Genomic DNA, 14,797 nt, shown 5'->3' on the forward strand with positions numbered 1-14,797 from the left:
TTCTGAAATCTTTCCATATCAGTTTATAGAATTGTTTTGTGGATTTTAATGACACTCCTAGTATTCTATAGTATGAATATACCATAATTTCTTTAACCACTCCCCTATTGGGAGCACCTAGACATCTGAATTTTTTGCTGTCAATACTGCAGTGAACATTTGGGTACCTATAGTTTTAGCCACAGTTGCAAGTATTTCCAGGTCTGCTTTTAGCCTGGCAGGTGTGTCATGAGTAGGGTTACAATGTAAAATAGCAGCCCGTGAGTTAAAGCCAGCCCACAAACATTTTGTTTGGCCTACGCATTAAAAAAATACTGAATTCGTTTCCAACATTTAAAGATTGAAAAATTTGATATGAAAATGTGGCTTCCTTGCTTCTTTGGAAAGATCACCAGAGACCCAGACGACGCTAGGCCTGCATTTTTATGGGGCCACCAAAGGCTGAAGCTGAGCAGTGCTGCCACCTTTCCCTGGGGCATGTGCAATTCACCAGCACTTCCCATTGCATTATAGATGTTGAAGGTCAGTGGCCATTCGTCTCATGCTTGTTCTGACAGCCTGAGCTGCTGCATTCATTTGTATGTCTTGCCTTGGTCTACATGAGTCTGTGAATTCTTAACAATAGCTCTTGGGCCTGATTCTCTTTTTCCTGGTCACAGTGTTTTCTACGTTGAATTATTGACATTTTGGGGTTCTTCATTTATGGGGACTATCCCATGCATTCATGCATTGTTGGATACTTAGCATTCTTTTATTTATTTATTTAATTTTTTTTAAGAGACAGAGTCTTGCTCTGTCACCCAGGTTGGAGTACAGTGGTGCAATCATAGCTCACTGCAACCTTGAATTCCTGGGCTCAAGCAATCCTTCTGCCTCAGCCTCCCCAGGAGCTAGGATGACAGGCTTGCACCTAGCTAGTTTTTAAAAAACCTTTCATAGATATAGTCTTACTGTGTTGCCTGGGCCAGTCTTGAACTCTTGGTCACAAGAGATCCTCTCACCTTGGCCTCCCAAAGTGCTGGGTTTATAGGTGTGAGCCACTACACCTGGTTTGACCTCCAGTTACTAAATGCTACCAGTTTCCCCTCCTCATCCTCTCTCTCTGGGATAGCTCATGATTCCTTTACATGTTTTTTCAAATTCATCAGTGGGGAGGTGCCACAGAGCTTCCGCTCAAGACTAACATTTATAACAAATGTATAGGAGGAGTTTTGGAACCCTTAGAGGTCTAAACGTAGAAAGGTCTGAATGACTTACCTGCTCTAAGAATAGCATATAGTCTCAAAGCAGGGATGGTGGACAGTGCTGAGTATAGAGGTAGGATGGACTGAGGGGTGTGTCATTCTTCCTGGGGTACTTCCCTCAAGGCTTTATTTCTCTAAAACTGAGAAGACGGTGTCAAATATTGTTTCCTCACCTGGTTATCTCTGGAAGCTTGATGCTCTTTCTTGCCTCTGAGGCATTGACATATAGCTTTGCTTCTGGAAAATTGCTCACAGTATTTGAAAACATTGCAACTTTCCTTGGGAAGTGTTTGAAAGCACATACACACACATGCATGTACACCCATGTGACTTCTGTATCCTACGTATAACAAGTGGAAAAAAGAGGGAAGGGGTCAAGTTCAAAACTAGCAGGTCTTGGTCATGCTATTTTAAGGCCTTTCCTGTAGGAGGGTTTCTCAAAGATGCAGAAATACCCCCTTCCACCTCCGTTTGTGCAATGATGAGAAAGCCTGCAGGAGACCATATTTAGCTAAAGAAATATGCATGTGTGATTAAAAAAAAACCCAGAAATTCCAAAGCTAAAACTGATAATAAACACTAAGACCATTTTGCAATCTGTGTGGGTAATCTCAGGGTCAGCAATTAATGACCCCATTGGATTCCATACTTTGACTCAGGCAGGACTCTCAAGACCAATTCAGTTAAACCAATATCCTCTTCTTCTCAGAAGTACTAGGGATATTGTAACACCTTTTGTACTCCATTCCAGCAACTAAGTAGATTGAGTTATAAATTAAGAATTGATATTTGGGGACATTAACAAAATGTTTCCAAACTGCATATATTTTTAGAACTTTAGTTGTTAAATATAGTTTATTTCTCTTGTAACTTGCTTCAAATCATACATCATATTCTATCACTAGTTTGGGAGTACTTAATTATGGATTTAAACATTTTTTACTTTTAAAGGTCACTTTTGTTTAAGAAAAAGCCCTATGCTTGTGGAACACTGATCACAACCTCTATGTATGTTAAAAAATCAGACAAGAAATGTCAAGTCAAGTCGTGAATCATTTACATCTTCTTGATTAATTATTTTGTTTTTGGGAGAAAGTAGAGGAGAGAAAAGTCATCTGAACTGCCCAGTTTTAGTTGTAAATGCATAGCTGTGAGTTCAGCCAACATGAAATGTTTAGTTTGGATATTTCCAAATTTCTCTGTGCAAATTTTTAAGATTAATTTGAATCAAAATCAAACCCATTCTATTTGTTTGTGTGGTGGCACGTGAGCAATGGTCCCACCGGGCTGGACTTAATATTTTCTTTCCTTCTTGCAAAAGTTAAAGCGTGACATTTTGCCAAACTTGACAAAGTCCAAATATTTTTTTGCCAGTTTTTTTCCCGTTAAAATTAACTAGTGCTCTCATTGGCTTCAATGCTCGGAAAGTCAGTCTTGGATACTTAATAAATTTTTTTATTAAAGATGAAGGTCCTATTTTCTCTCCTTGAACAGTATCTCCCTTACTTTAGGATTTTGCTTTCTTGTTGTTCATAAAAATAATCATGAGAACAGGAGCATGACATTGTAGAGTTAAAAGTCCTCAGTGGCACGGAGGTGCTCTCTGAGAGATTTTAAAAACCATCCAACAATGACATTTATGCCCAGCAATTCTGTTGAAAGTATGCCATGCTCATTAAACAAACCACCTCCAGTCTATTTGGAATCACAGTATTTGCAAATTATTTCCCATCTCCAAGGGCCATTTATAATGGAAAGAAAAGAGATATGAAATTTTGAAAAAGTCAATTCTAGGGTTTTATGCCTGGGAAAGACAGCAAAGCAAAGGTCATGGAAAACTCTGCGGTTGAGCCCTGACTCAGCTTTTGGTTACATAATTCACCCCGAGTGACCTGCATTCTTCGCATCTGTAAAATGGGATCTATGACATTTATTTGAAAAAAAATCTTAATGATTTTTAATGAGACATGTTGCAATGTTAGTGTTTCAGACAGAAGGCGTGGAGCAAGAATCATTTCCTGCTCCAGGCTCCGCTCTTTCTTAGCTTCCTATTGGATGGTAATGTTTATCTAAAAAAATGTAAGTTTTCTTTTCAGGAGGTATATTTAACTATGAAGCAATTCTGTAAGGTTTCCAATATATTCCAGAAAGTCACCCATTTTTAATAAAAAAAAATCCTTAGCAATTCACAAACTAAAATTTGCTTTGTGTTTTAATAAAGTTTCAGGTTTGATAAAGATTTGGGTAAAATATATGTATCTGAATAGAAACAATGAAAAGAATGCTTTTAAAAACTGAAGTTGCACCCTGAAGTTTCAGGTCCTAATGTGGCTAGGAAATGCTGAGATCTTGAGGGACTTTCTGTTAGTGAAAAGATAAAAGATTTTTTTTTTCCTTTTTCTCAAGTCTTCATCATTAAAGTTTGGTTCTAACAGCAGACTCCTTCTCTTTTTCATGTGTGTTGAAAAGCAGCTACTCCCTGTATCAAAGCCATCAGCCCGAGTGAAGGATGGACGACGGGAGGCGCGACTGTGATCATCATAGGGGACAATTTCTTTGATGGGTTACAGGTCATATTCGGTACCATGCTGGTCTGGAGTGAGGTAGGTGTTGTCTGAACATTAATATCTAATAGCTTGATCTACTTGAAGATACTGTCTATGCTTGAATTTCTAATAGAATGTGTAGACTTTAGTGGTGCCTCTCTGGGTGGGCCAGCTTCAGTCTACAGAATTTGGGGAAACTGGAAGAGATGGTTTGGGTTTACCAGGAGGCAACAGTTACTACTTGAATGACTTCCATTCTTTGGCCCATAAGCAATGGGAGAGCTTCTGTTTAGAAATTTGTCTTCTTGGGCTTGCCATGGTGTGGAGGTCCTATTGTATGCTGGAAATTGAAGAGGAGATGCAAAGTCACAAGATGTATAGAAAAAGCCTATTCACACTTTAGCAAGGGTGTAATCTGTGGCTATTTTGTAGAAAGAGTACTGTAGCCTGATCTTCGAGGAACATCATTCAATGGCAGCATAATCCAGGTGAAGGTGGTTCTTGACTTATTCAATGATTATTCACCAGAGAGAGTGATTTGCTGGGAGAACCTAGAACCACCAAGGGTTTTTTCTAGCTCTAGGAATTTACAACTCTCAAGCATCTCTGTGTGTGACTGCAACCCCTTAAAAATGACTAAGTTCTAATTGTGCAGTTCTGTCCAAGCACTGTGATTGTTCTTTTAACCTACCAGTTGACTTGTCTGGCAACCATCAGCATCAGCTCAAGATTACAAAACATGTGCATCCTGTTATATAGATGCCATGGCAAATCTGCCATTGTGTTCTCAGTTCTGAGCCCCAGTTTCTTGGCCAGCATGCTCCAAGCACCCTCTTTCACTTCACCAAAGTTTAGAATAAAAACAATGTTAGGGCTACAAGGTACCATAGGGTTCATTCATCCCATTTGCTTTGTAAGCATGTAGTTATCCTAACTTACTGAGACTTACCATATACTAGGCAATGTGCTAAACCTTGAGATAGATCATTGCACTCTTCTTTCTATACTACGAGTAGATACTCTTAGCATATTTCTTTTCTTGATAAGGATACTGAGACTTCGAGACATATTTGTCTCATAGCCAGAGAGCAGCTGCCCAAAGCCTATAGAATGTAACTGATTTGTATATGGCCACACAAAGATTTCCATTTCTAGCTGTGCTCCCATGACACTGGTTTAACCCATCTAGATATTTTCTTTGTGTTGTTTTCTCTCTAGAGGGGCCATACAGATGAGCAGAAAGTTAAGACTGTGATAGTTGGGTGTGTTTGTCTTTCTACAACAGAGACTGTTCTTCTTTGTAAGCCTTCTGTGTATACTGCTTACTGCCTGTAACCCACTCAGACAAACCCCTTGTTAGCTCGTCTGCTACTGCCTTGGTATTTTCTATGCAGCAAACAAGGGGTATGCATTTGGTCATAGAATCAAAGTTCTCATAAAGCCAAATCAGAGATGAACTTCCCAGCCCACCCAACTAATTGTTAGGCAAGTTGGAATATTCCAGGTATGAAAGGTGGACTAAGTTCCCCTTGTCCCCTGTAATCCATTTTTTGTTGAAACTGTTGGGTTGTAAATTAGAAGCATCAAATTCATGGCAAGTTTTGCTGCTGCCAGCCTGGTGTCTTCATCCTGCTGGAGACAGTAGTCTCACGAGGACAGCTTGTCCCAGGTCTTGTGGGCTGTGTCTTCCACCTTTCCCATCTTTCTTTCTGTTGCTTATCTCGGAAGTTGGGAGATGGGAAGAGTAAATATAATATGGACTCCTTGCTTCATGTCATTGCAGTCAAAGCGGAGCTCAAAATTGGCATTAAATATTACTGACCCTGTGAGAAGAAGGTGGTTTGGTCTGAAGCTTCCTGTAAAACCTTGTGCCTTCTTAACCCAAGTGTACTCCGTTGAATATGGAATAAGAACACATCAGGAAATCATTCATTTGCGTCTCTGCCTTGCGCTTAATCAAGGTCCCTCTGTTTTTTCTCACTTTCCTACTTTCTTGACCTGTTTTGAGAACAGCAAAGGGAGGTTAGCATGTAACTTGGATTTATTCAAATTGCTTTAAAGGATCTGTTTCTATATAACAAAATTGATGAAAGTCATGGGAAGGAAAAACCATTAATGCAATACCTTTGTCCTTCTCCCTCCTCTGTCCCTCCAGTGCCACTGCCTTGTGTGTGCCAGGAGCCCCTCTTCACTCTGTCCCAGGAGTCAGGGGGGTCCGCCAGCCAGGAGCTGAGGGTGGAGGATGCATACTCCTTCATTGTCTGGCCCCTGCTTTCAGACTTCTCTTGGTTGTAGCTATGTCGTAAAACAACTATGACCCTGTCCTGGTGCAAACTGTTTCCCAAAATATTTGTGCAGATATTCTTTTAAAACAAGCAAATGCAACTGCATTAGCAGTTGGGTACCTGGGTGTGGACTTTAAAATTGGGCTGTTATCATGACTGTCCTATGTTCAGACTAATGAGCCTTGTGGAAGTGAACCTTTTTTTGTAATATTCTAAACTATTTCTATATTTAGGTTTTCATACAGACTACTTGGCACACACAATTTTCTCTGCCTTTTCATTCAGGGAGAGAATTTGATACTGCCCCAAATCAAGAAATCCATTGTATAATGTGAGAATTGAGAAATAGCTCATACTTGCTAAGGGTTCATCATGTGTAGGCACTTTATGGGTATTGCTTTAAGCCTCACAATAGCCTTGTATTCAATACTCCTGTTATTCTAATTTTGCATATGAGTAAACTGAGTTTCAGAGAGTTTAAAAAGCTTGCCCAAGGTTACACAGCCAGATAGGACTAGAGATTGGATTTGAACTATACTGTATTGTTTTTACGAAGGAAGGAAAAGTCCTAGTTAATAAGAGAGCATATGCAATCTTGAGAGAGGGAAGTATGACAGAAAGAGGAAAGAAAGAAAAAAAAAAAAAAAGAGGTTTCATCAGCCAGGTGGTATAGTAGTAGAAAGTAGTAATAGTAATTGTAGTAGTGATGATGGTTGTTTTTAATAGAATAAAATTACATGAGTGCCTTTTATTTTTGTAGAAGCAGAAAAATATTAACCAAGTTTGAGGCCATTTGTCAAGGCCTGCATTGTATAGAATCAGAATTTGATCAGAGGACATCTAAGAAAAAGCTATAGAAAATGCAGAGTGTGACTAACATTAGCTAACATTCATTCACTGAGCACTAAGTTCCTGCCAGGCAGTATGATAAATGTTTGGTAGTGCCCTTGTGGGATTCTCACCATTGTGTATGATGTTGTTCTCATCTGATCATTCCTCTCATGATGAGGAAATTGAAGCTTGGGGAAGTTAAATAAGTGGTTCAGTTATCAAGTGGTAGAGAGATGGGACTTGAACCCAAACAGTCCAACCCCAGGGTTTACCTTCTTAACCTTCCATAATTTAGCCTATACCACCATTTTTATCCTAGGGTGTTATCAGATCAGGGTGATAGGCTCACATTGCCATGATGTCTTGTGCTGGGGGTGCCTTAACAGTTGCTGTTACCTTCCAAGGTCAGGTAGAATTGGCATGTACAGACTCAGAGAGGTAAGAGGGCTTCCCTTCATCTTCCAGTTGTATATGTTTGTGATTGGTGCCACCGGATTCTAGGTAGAATTTATCTTTATGAAGTAAAGGATACATGCCTGTGCTAGGGCAAGACAATTAACCTGTTTAGCCTCATCTTTAGAGCTGGATCCCTGTCCATCCAAAGTCTTTGCCCCAGACCACATGATCTTGAGGTTTATGCCATCTCTAAGATCCAGGCCTTCTAATTTTAAGTAGACTTTTATCACTTCTGCATTTCCTTGCTGTATAGCCCAACACACCCAGGAAGCAGGCCGCCAGTCTAGGACAAGTAGATAACATTTTAGATTAGCAGCTAATGCCATTATTTAGAGTCTTTTTTTAGCTAAAGAATTTTTTAAAGAGCCAGAGAAAATCAGGCTGGCTTAATTTAGTCTAATCTGTGCTCTTCCCCTAACAACCCAGTCTTCTGCAAATGAGTAGTTCAGTTTAACTCATGGATCGCCCCCTGAGGGGTGGGAAGAAGAAAGGGGCACTTCGTTGCTCCAGAATTCAGCTCTGCCTTCTGCGAGCCTCCAAGTTCACATGGCTTTCTTGTGAATTTGATTTGCCCCCTTCCTCTTTTTTTATTGTTCTTGCCCTTTCTCCTCTCCTTTTAGAAAGTAAATTATTTTACTATTATTCTTGTGCTCCTTGCCCTGTCCTACTCTAAAAGTCTTTGAAAAAATTGTTTTAGTGTTTTATATACAAATCTAGGAAAACTAGCGGGGTTGATGTATGATAATGTTTAATGTGGGTTGAGAATTTTTTCTTGACCAGAGCCGTGCTTGATTGTTTTGCCTTTCTACCAACAAGTGATTTGGAGCAGGGAGGGGCTCCTGCTTCTGGTTTGTAGAACTAATTGTTATTTTAATATCTCCTCTGAATTCCTCCAGTTTCTAAACAGTGAGCACTGGTTGGCTTGCCTGCTGGGTGTCTAGCAGTGGGATAGGTACCATAGGTAATTAAAGTCGGGCTTTGTGGGATCTGGTGTTTTATTTGGAAAGATGACTTGCTTCCATGAAGCAAATTAGAGAGTTACATAATATATTTATATAATCTAGTATTAAATTGGTAGTTTACAATTCCAGGCAAAGCTCTAGAAGGCAGAGAGTGGTGTAGTCAGAAGTAGATTGTTTGAATGACCAATCAAGTTCCTCTTATGTATGGATGCAGCTCTGTGCTAGGTACGTTAGGCTCTCATGACCCTTTTATTTTATCACAGAATTTATACAACTTAAAGTATTTAAGCTGTCAATTAAAAAAAAAAGTACAATGGTGGGTTTAGTGGGGAGCAGAGAATAATATTCCAGGCAAGTGTTGAGACTGCATGGGTTAGCAGTGGAGAAGCAACCAGTTGAGAGACTTGGGTATTGATGGTCCTTCCATTGCCCAATCAGTGGATCTAGATTTAGGTCATTGTTGGTCGCTGGACCTCAGTTTCTCATCTGAAAATGAAGGGCTTAGTCTATATCCTCTTTGAAATCAGTGCTACAATTCTAGTGATTCCTTTTTTTTTTTTGAGAGGGAATCTTGCTCTGTTGCTCAGGCTGGAGTGCAGTGGCATGGTCTCAGCTCACTGCAACCTCCACCTTCCAGGTTCAAGCAATTCTCCTGCCTCAGCCTCCCATGTAGCTGGGACTACAGGCGCGTGCCACCACACCCAGCTAATTTTTGTATTTTTAGTAGAAACGGGATTTCACCATGTTGGCCAGGCTGGTCTCAAACTCCTGACATCGTGATCCGCCCACCTCGGCCTCCCGAAATGCTAGGATTACAGGCATGAGCCACCGCACCCAGCCTAGTGATTCCTTTTAACTAGAGTTTATTCCCCTGAGAATCCCCCCACAGTCAGAAGGGGACAGTGGTGGCATGTGGAAACTGCTCCTTTTCTTCCACTATTGTTCTTTTCTTTCAGAGTACACTTACAATACACAGATGTGATGTTTATTTGCAAAAGGATTCTTTGAACTTCATCAAAACAATTTAATTGGCCACGAAACTGGATCTCCCTATTGATATGTCTTTAGTCAATATTTTTACTCTCTATGCTTCAGATTTTGGTATCTGATATAAATCAGAGACTTATGCCACAATGTTGGCCAAATTCATCTTCTAGATAGTGCTATGGAAGACTAGTTCTTCAGGATATTAATAGATACCCCTTAGGAGATGAGAGAGGGAGATTTTTCCTGGTAAGTTTGGGGAACGTTGAGTCAAACAAATTCTACTGGTCTTTCTTCTAGGGCTTTGCACAACGTTTGAGGTACTAGTATGCACTGCAAATACTTAGATGCAGTATTCAGCATGTCCCAAACTTTTGTGAAGGCAGAACTCTTTTTTTTTTTTTTTCTCCCCCAAGGATCACCTTACAGGGAGATATATTGGTGATGGCTGAAGTGCATTTTGATTTCATGTTAATGGAGCCAAGTCATGAAATTCAATCACAAAGTGGTTAGACTGGGATAGATGTGAGAAAACCACCTGAAATATTTGCAGAGTATCATTCAGATTAGACCAGGAATGTTTAGAGCCATTATTCTTTAAAGCTGCAAGGCTTTGAACAAAATTTCCCTCATATTTTGCATCTGGTTTTAGTCAGTACACACTTGGCATTAGATGCTATATGATTTTGCAGGGCAGCTATATTTAAAGATTGCCAGTACCACTTAGTTCAGATGGGAGAAACCAAAGATTCCTCGTGTATGAAGCAATTAGTCTCACACAGGTTCTCCTCATTGTCTTTATCCAGATGCATGCTTTCTTCAGCTACATTCCCAGACATAGGGAATGAAGTCAAAAGAAACCTCTGGGGGAGACCTGTGGGTGAATATAGTTGGGTAAATGGTGGTTTAGGGGCTGAGAAGCAATTTTGCCACTTAAGTCAAAAAATTGGAAAATCAAGTGGTAAATGCAGTCCTTGATTTATTTCTTTCATCCTATCTATCTCTACTTTCCGTTCTCCTTTGTACACATAGCTCAGAGGAATGATTGTCAATAAACAAGAGGATTGGCTTCTCTGTGATATTCAATAGTGGATGACTAAGATGCATACATGTATTCCGCTGGAAGTTTCCCAGGCCTTTTTGCCCGGCCTTGACTCTTACTGAACCGCATGTAGAGTCACCACATTTTAAGGGCCTTGAGAAACCTTTTTTCAGTCAAGTACAGCTTTCTTATTTTGTGAGGAAAAAGAGACTTCACAGTGGTAGGGTGACTTGTCCTGGGAGCATATTATCTACTTAATGCTGGGCTCAGAGCCCAGTTCTCTTGACATCCAACTTCACCCCCATTCAGCTTTTGGTTGTACCAGATTTTCTCATGAAATTTCCATGAGCTTTTAACATACTCAGAAATTTACCAAACCTTCCTAAATTTTATACGTGATTTCCCTAGCACTCTAAAGACATATATACCAGCTTGTATGTGAGATACAGCTCCTCTAAAATAAAAAAGAAAATTAAGATGGAGAAAGACATTATGTCACATATTACCTCTTTCAAAATGTCATGATAGAAATGTAATACGATGTAAATAGTTGTGTCCATTTATTTTACATATATTGAGGCTTCCATGTGTAAATTAAATTCAAAGTTGATTAAATGCGTGGATTTAAAATGACTCATAGTTACCTATTTTTTTCTAAATGTTTCATGTCCTATATTTAACCTGTGTTTATTGACCGTCTATTATATAGAAGGTGCTTTATGCAAAATTATAAACTTTATTTGTTAAAAAATTTAAAAGCAGTCTGGATTAGTTGCATTAAACTTTGAATATGACTTTGAAGAACAACTTTCAAGCCCAAGTAATTTTATGAGAAATCATTTCTAAATGAGCCAGCATATTAAAAAAAAAAAAAGATAAAAATGGTCTAATGGCCTTTTTAATATAGTTACATAGTTACAGCCATGCTCACTTTATTCCTAAGATACCTTAGTCTACATTTTTATTTTTGATGACTGAGGCACTTGAAATCTGTTTTCTATGTTGATAATTATGAAATAGTTAAAAAGGACTTTAAGATGACATTTTCAGCTATTTACAGTGTGCTCAGGAGGTACATGTATCTGTAACTTGAAAATAGGAACCACAGAAGTGTGATGAATTTCTAATTTTCATATGAATCAATGACAGAATTCACACCTGGCTGCAGTCATGTGACTTTTATGAAGAAAATGAATATTTATGGATATCTGGATAGTGCTGTATTCCTTTCCTGCTGATTGTTGATCGCTGGGATGGCTCCCTGATACCCTGAACTAAATAAAGCCTTCTACCTTATACAGCTTTTACTGGCTTTCTCTTTTCTAAAGCCACAACTTCTTAGTTTGGGATTCAAGCACACCACCTTGACTCCAATCTTTCTTTTCAACATCCTCACGCACCATTCATCTTAATTTATGTTCTATTCCATTGACTTGTTAGCTGCAGTAACTTTTCTCCCTGTCTTGCTGATGCCATTGCTCCCCCCGGGATCCTTTTCCCTCCTTTCTGTGCCCATATCCCTCTGCTCTTTAAGATCCTATGAAATACCACCTTTTTCTCTGAAATCTTCCCATATGACTCAGGTATAGAATATTTTCTCTTCTGTCTAAATTCTTATGTTGTCTTATTTCTACCATACTATGTTCCTTATACATCTCCATCTTTAATTATTGTATTTAAGGGCATACCCTCTTCCTTGAAGACAGGATCCAGGATAAATTCAGCTTAATTTTCTGTGATGCCCAGCACAGAGCTTTGCACATCTGAGGCATTAGTGAAAATCTGTTGAATGACATTACTTCCTCATTCATTCATTCATTCAAAGAAATGCTCCCTAATAGCAACTGTTATAGTTGATGATGCTTGAAAGTGTCAGTACTAGACAGATTGTGGTCCAGGTTTTGCTAATGCTTGTATGGGTAGGTAGTTTATATTTAGATGTAATTGTTGTGTAATAAGTATGCACATAAGTGTCTTAATGTAAAACTATTGGTGATGGTGAACGTTGAGTAGTAATAGAAGTAACACATGTTGACTGATTGATACAAGTGATGCCTTTTCCTACACTGGTTACAGGAATTGTGTCAATTAATCCTTGTAATAAACTATCAGATAACAACTCCCATCCTACTCCCTCCCCTATCCTACTCTCTCCCCGATCCTACTCTCTCCCCCTTTCCCCAATAAGGAAACTGAAGGTCACGGGGTTGAGTGAATTTCCAAAGGTCCCACAGCTGATTATTGGCAAAGCTTGGATTTGAATCAAAGTCCACGTGACTCCATAGCCATCTCTTAACTCTCTAATATGAATGTCATAAAACTCATTTATCCAGAGATGTGTTATAATAACCTCAACTCTCCAGAATTCAGCATGAAACCAGAAGCAAGCCAAAAAAGTGAATAAAATAAAAAGCTTTGGGTTAATGAGAACAATACTTCTTCACAAACTATGTTATCTGTTTTCCTAGGTGACAGCAAATTAGAAGGCCCAGACTAGAGGCAGATCATGTATGGAGGCGGGCTACTGGATACAGGCTCAGTGACAGCTGATGGCCTGATGTCTAGGGAAGAAATGGAAAGCCTAAAAAGCACACACAGAACTGTATTACTGTGCAGTTCATTAATGATGGTGGCCCCGAGTAATCAAAAAAAAAAAAAAGCTGGCAATATATTTAGTATATTCTGTTTAAAACAGCAAGATGTGTATAATGCAACCTTGAAAGACTTTTAGCAGAAGCAGTTGTACAGCCACATTATTAAAAGGGGTTTGGCTTCAGTTTTTCTGTAGTGCCTACTGTTTTTTTTTTTTTTTATACTTTAAGTTCTAGGGTACATGTGTACAACGTGCAGGTTTGTTACATATGTATACATGTGCCATGTTGGTGTGCTGCACCCATTAACTCATCATTTACATTAGGTATTTCTCCTAATGTATATCTCCTAATGTAGTGCTTACTTTTATCACATTTCTGAGTTCCAGAATGAACATGTTAAGTGAGGAATTACTGGTTGTATGGGCTAGTATCAGTGTATACCATACGTAGATAGGACCAACACCACAAAAAATGTTAGAATGAGTCTCTGTATCTTAAAACTTTGACATCTTTTGTTTGTTTGTTTGTTTTTAAGCTTGAGAGACTCTACAAGTCTTTCAGTGAAAGGTGAATTTATTCCCTGACTACTTTATCTATCAGTCTTTTGGCTTTTATATTTTTCTTTACTAATTCCATAGGCAAAGATTCTGCCTTGTGAATTGCCAATGTTGATAACAAGCATTCATCCCCTTCCATAAATGTATTCTGATTTCCTTTTCCTTTTATATTTTAATTTGCAAACAAACAAGCAAGGAACATAGGACACCGAGCCAGGCCTGTGTAGGGAATGATGTTCCTTCTTGACTGAATTTAGAAAAACAAGCCTTGAGAAAGAGCTCATTGTGCAGCCTCAAACCACAGGGGCTGGCGTTGCTGGTGTCTGATGCTCTGCTTCTGGAATACCCTGGGTCTCAGGAACTCACCCTTGCTTTTCCAGCTCCCAGATGGTCAGGCTGGGATCCAGTCTTTAATGGGGCCCAACTGGCACAATATCTACATCCTGGGAAGAGAGATGGAGAAAGTTTATTTAAAAAATAAATTACAAAATAAATAAATAAATAACCCACAAAACCAGAGGTAGTGGAAGCATAATGTATTTGCTTCAGTCTTTTTTCTCCCAAATCTCTTATTTTGAAAGATGATCTTGTTGCTATTTTGTTTTGTACAATTAACTGCATTGATTTCGGGACCTGGTCAGATTCCTGGTCAGAAGAACTGGGCAGTATATGTCTGTGAATGCTTAATGAGGATACCAGGAAGTTTGTGGTGGCAAAGTAAAAAGTTTTTTCATTGTTGTTGTTTGGGAATTTTTTAGTAAAAAGAATTCTGAATGGAGTGGTGTTATTTTCTTTTTGTAGATTCATAAGAAACTTTAGTGACTCTTTATCTTAATTATTAATGGTGGCTAATGGCATCACGATATTTATCCATTCAATGTTCAACAAGTATTTATTGAGTGCCTACTAGTTCCAGGGCCTTGATAAACACCAGGAACATAGCAAAAACAAAGAAGGCCAAGATCATACCCTTATGGGGCTGATATTCTACTTAGGGGGACACAGACAATGAATAGGAAAGCACATCTACATCTCTCTACTATCCATCTGAGTCTGTGTCGATACTCATGTTGAGAGAAATTTCAGTGTTAAGTAACATGACTGACTATTCAAATGCTTGATTTTAAGTCCCCCATTTAACTCAATTCCTGAAACTTTAATTTCAAAAGTCTCCTTTGACATTCATACATGAAGTTTATCTTTAAAGATTCATGTGACTCAGCATATTTTGGTAAACATTGGTTTAAAGTTCTTTTCTTGAAAGGACAAAAGGAAACCAGAATGTTTGTGAAACAG

At 38.8% G+C, this 14,797-nt stretch overlaps 1 protein-coding gene across 13 annotated transcripts in view; it reads left to right on the forward strand.

The window, feature by feature from the left end:
- The window catches only part of EBF1 (EBF transcription factor 1), a 405,899-nt gene that overhangs the window by 300,338 nt on the left and 90,764 nt on the right, over positions 1-14,797 (forward strand). For 7 of the 13 annotated variants that reach the window (XM_008015161.3, XM_008015163.3, XM_038005447.2 and 4 more), the window contains exon 9: positions 3,717-3,847. In XM_008015161.3, coding sequence (XP_008013352.1) covers positions 3,717-3,847 — 131 coding nt within the window. Of the gene's footprint in view, positions 1-3,713; positions 3,848-14,797 lie in introns of all 13 variants that reach the window. The other 6 variants (XM_008015160.3, XM_008015162.3, XM_038005445.2 and 3 more) reach the window with 1 other exon arrangement.

This window comes from Chlorocebus sabaeus, chromosome 23 (assembly GCF_047675955.1).
Source record: "Chlorocebus sabaeus isolate Y175 chromosome 23, mChlSab1.0.hap1, whole genome shotgun sequence".
Taxonomy (NCBI): domain Eukaryota; kingdom Metazoa; phylum Chordata; class Mammalia; order Primates; family Cercopithecidae; genus Chlorocebus; species Chlorocebus sabaeus.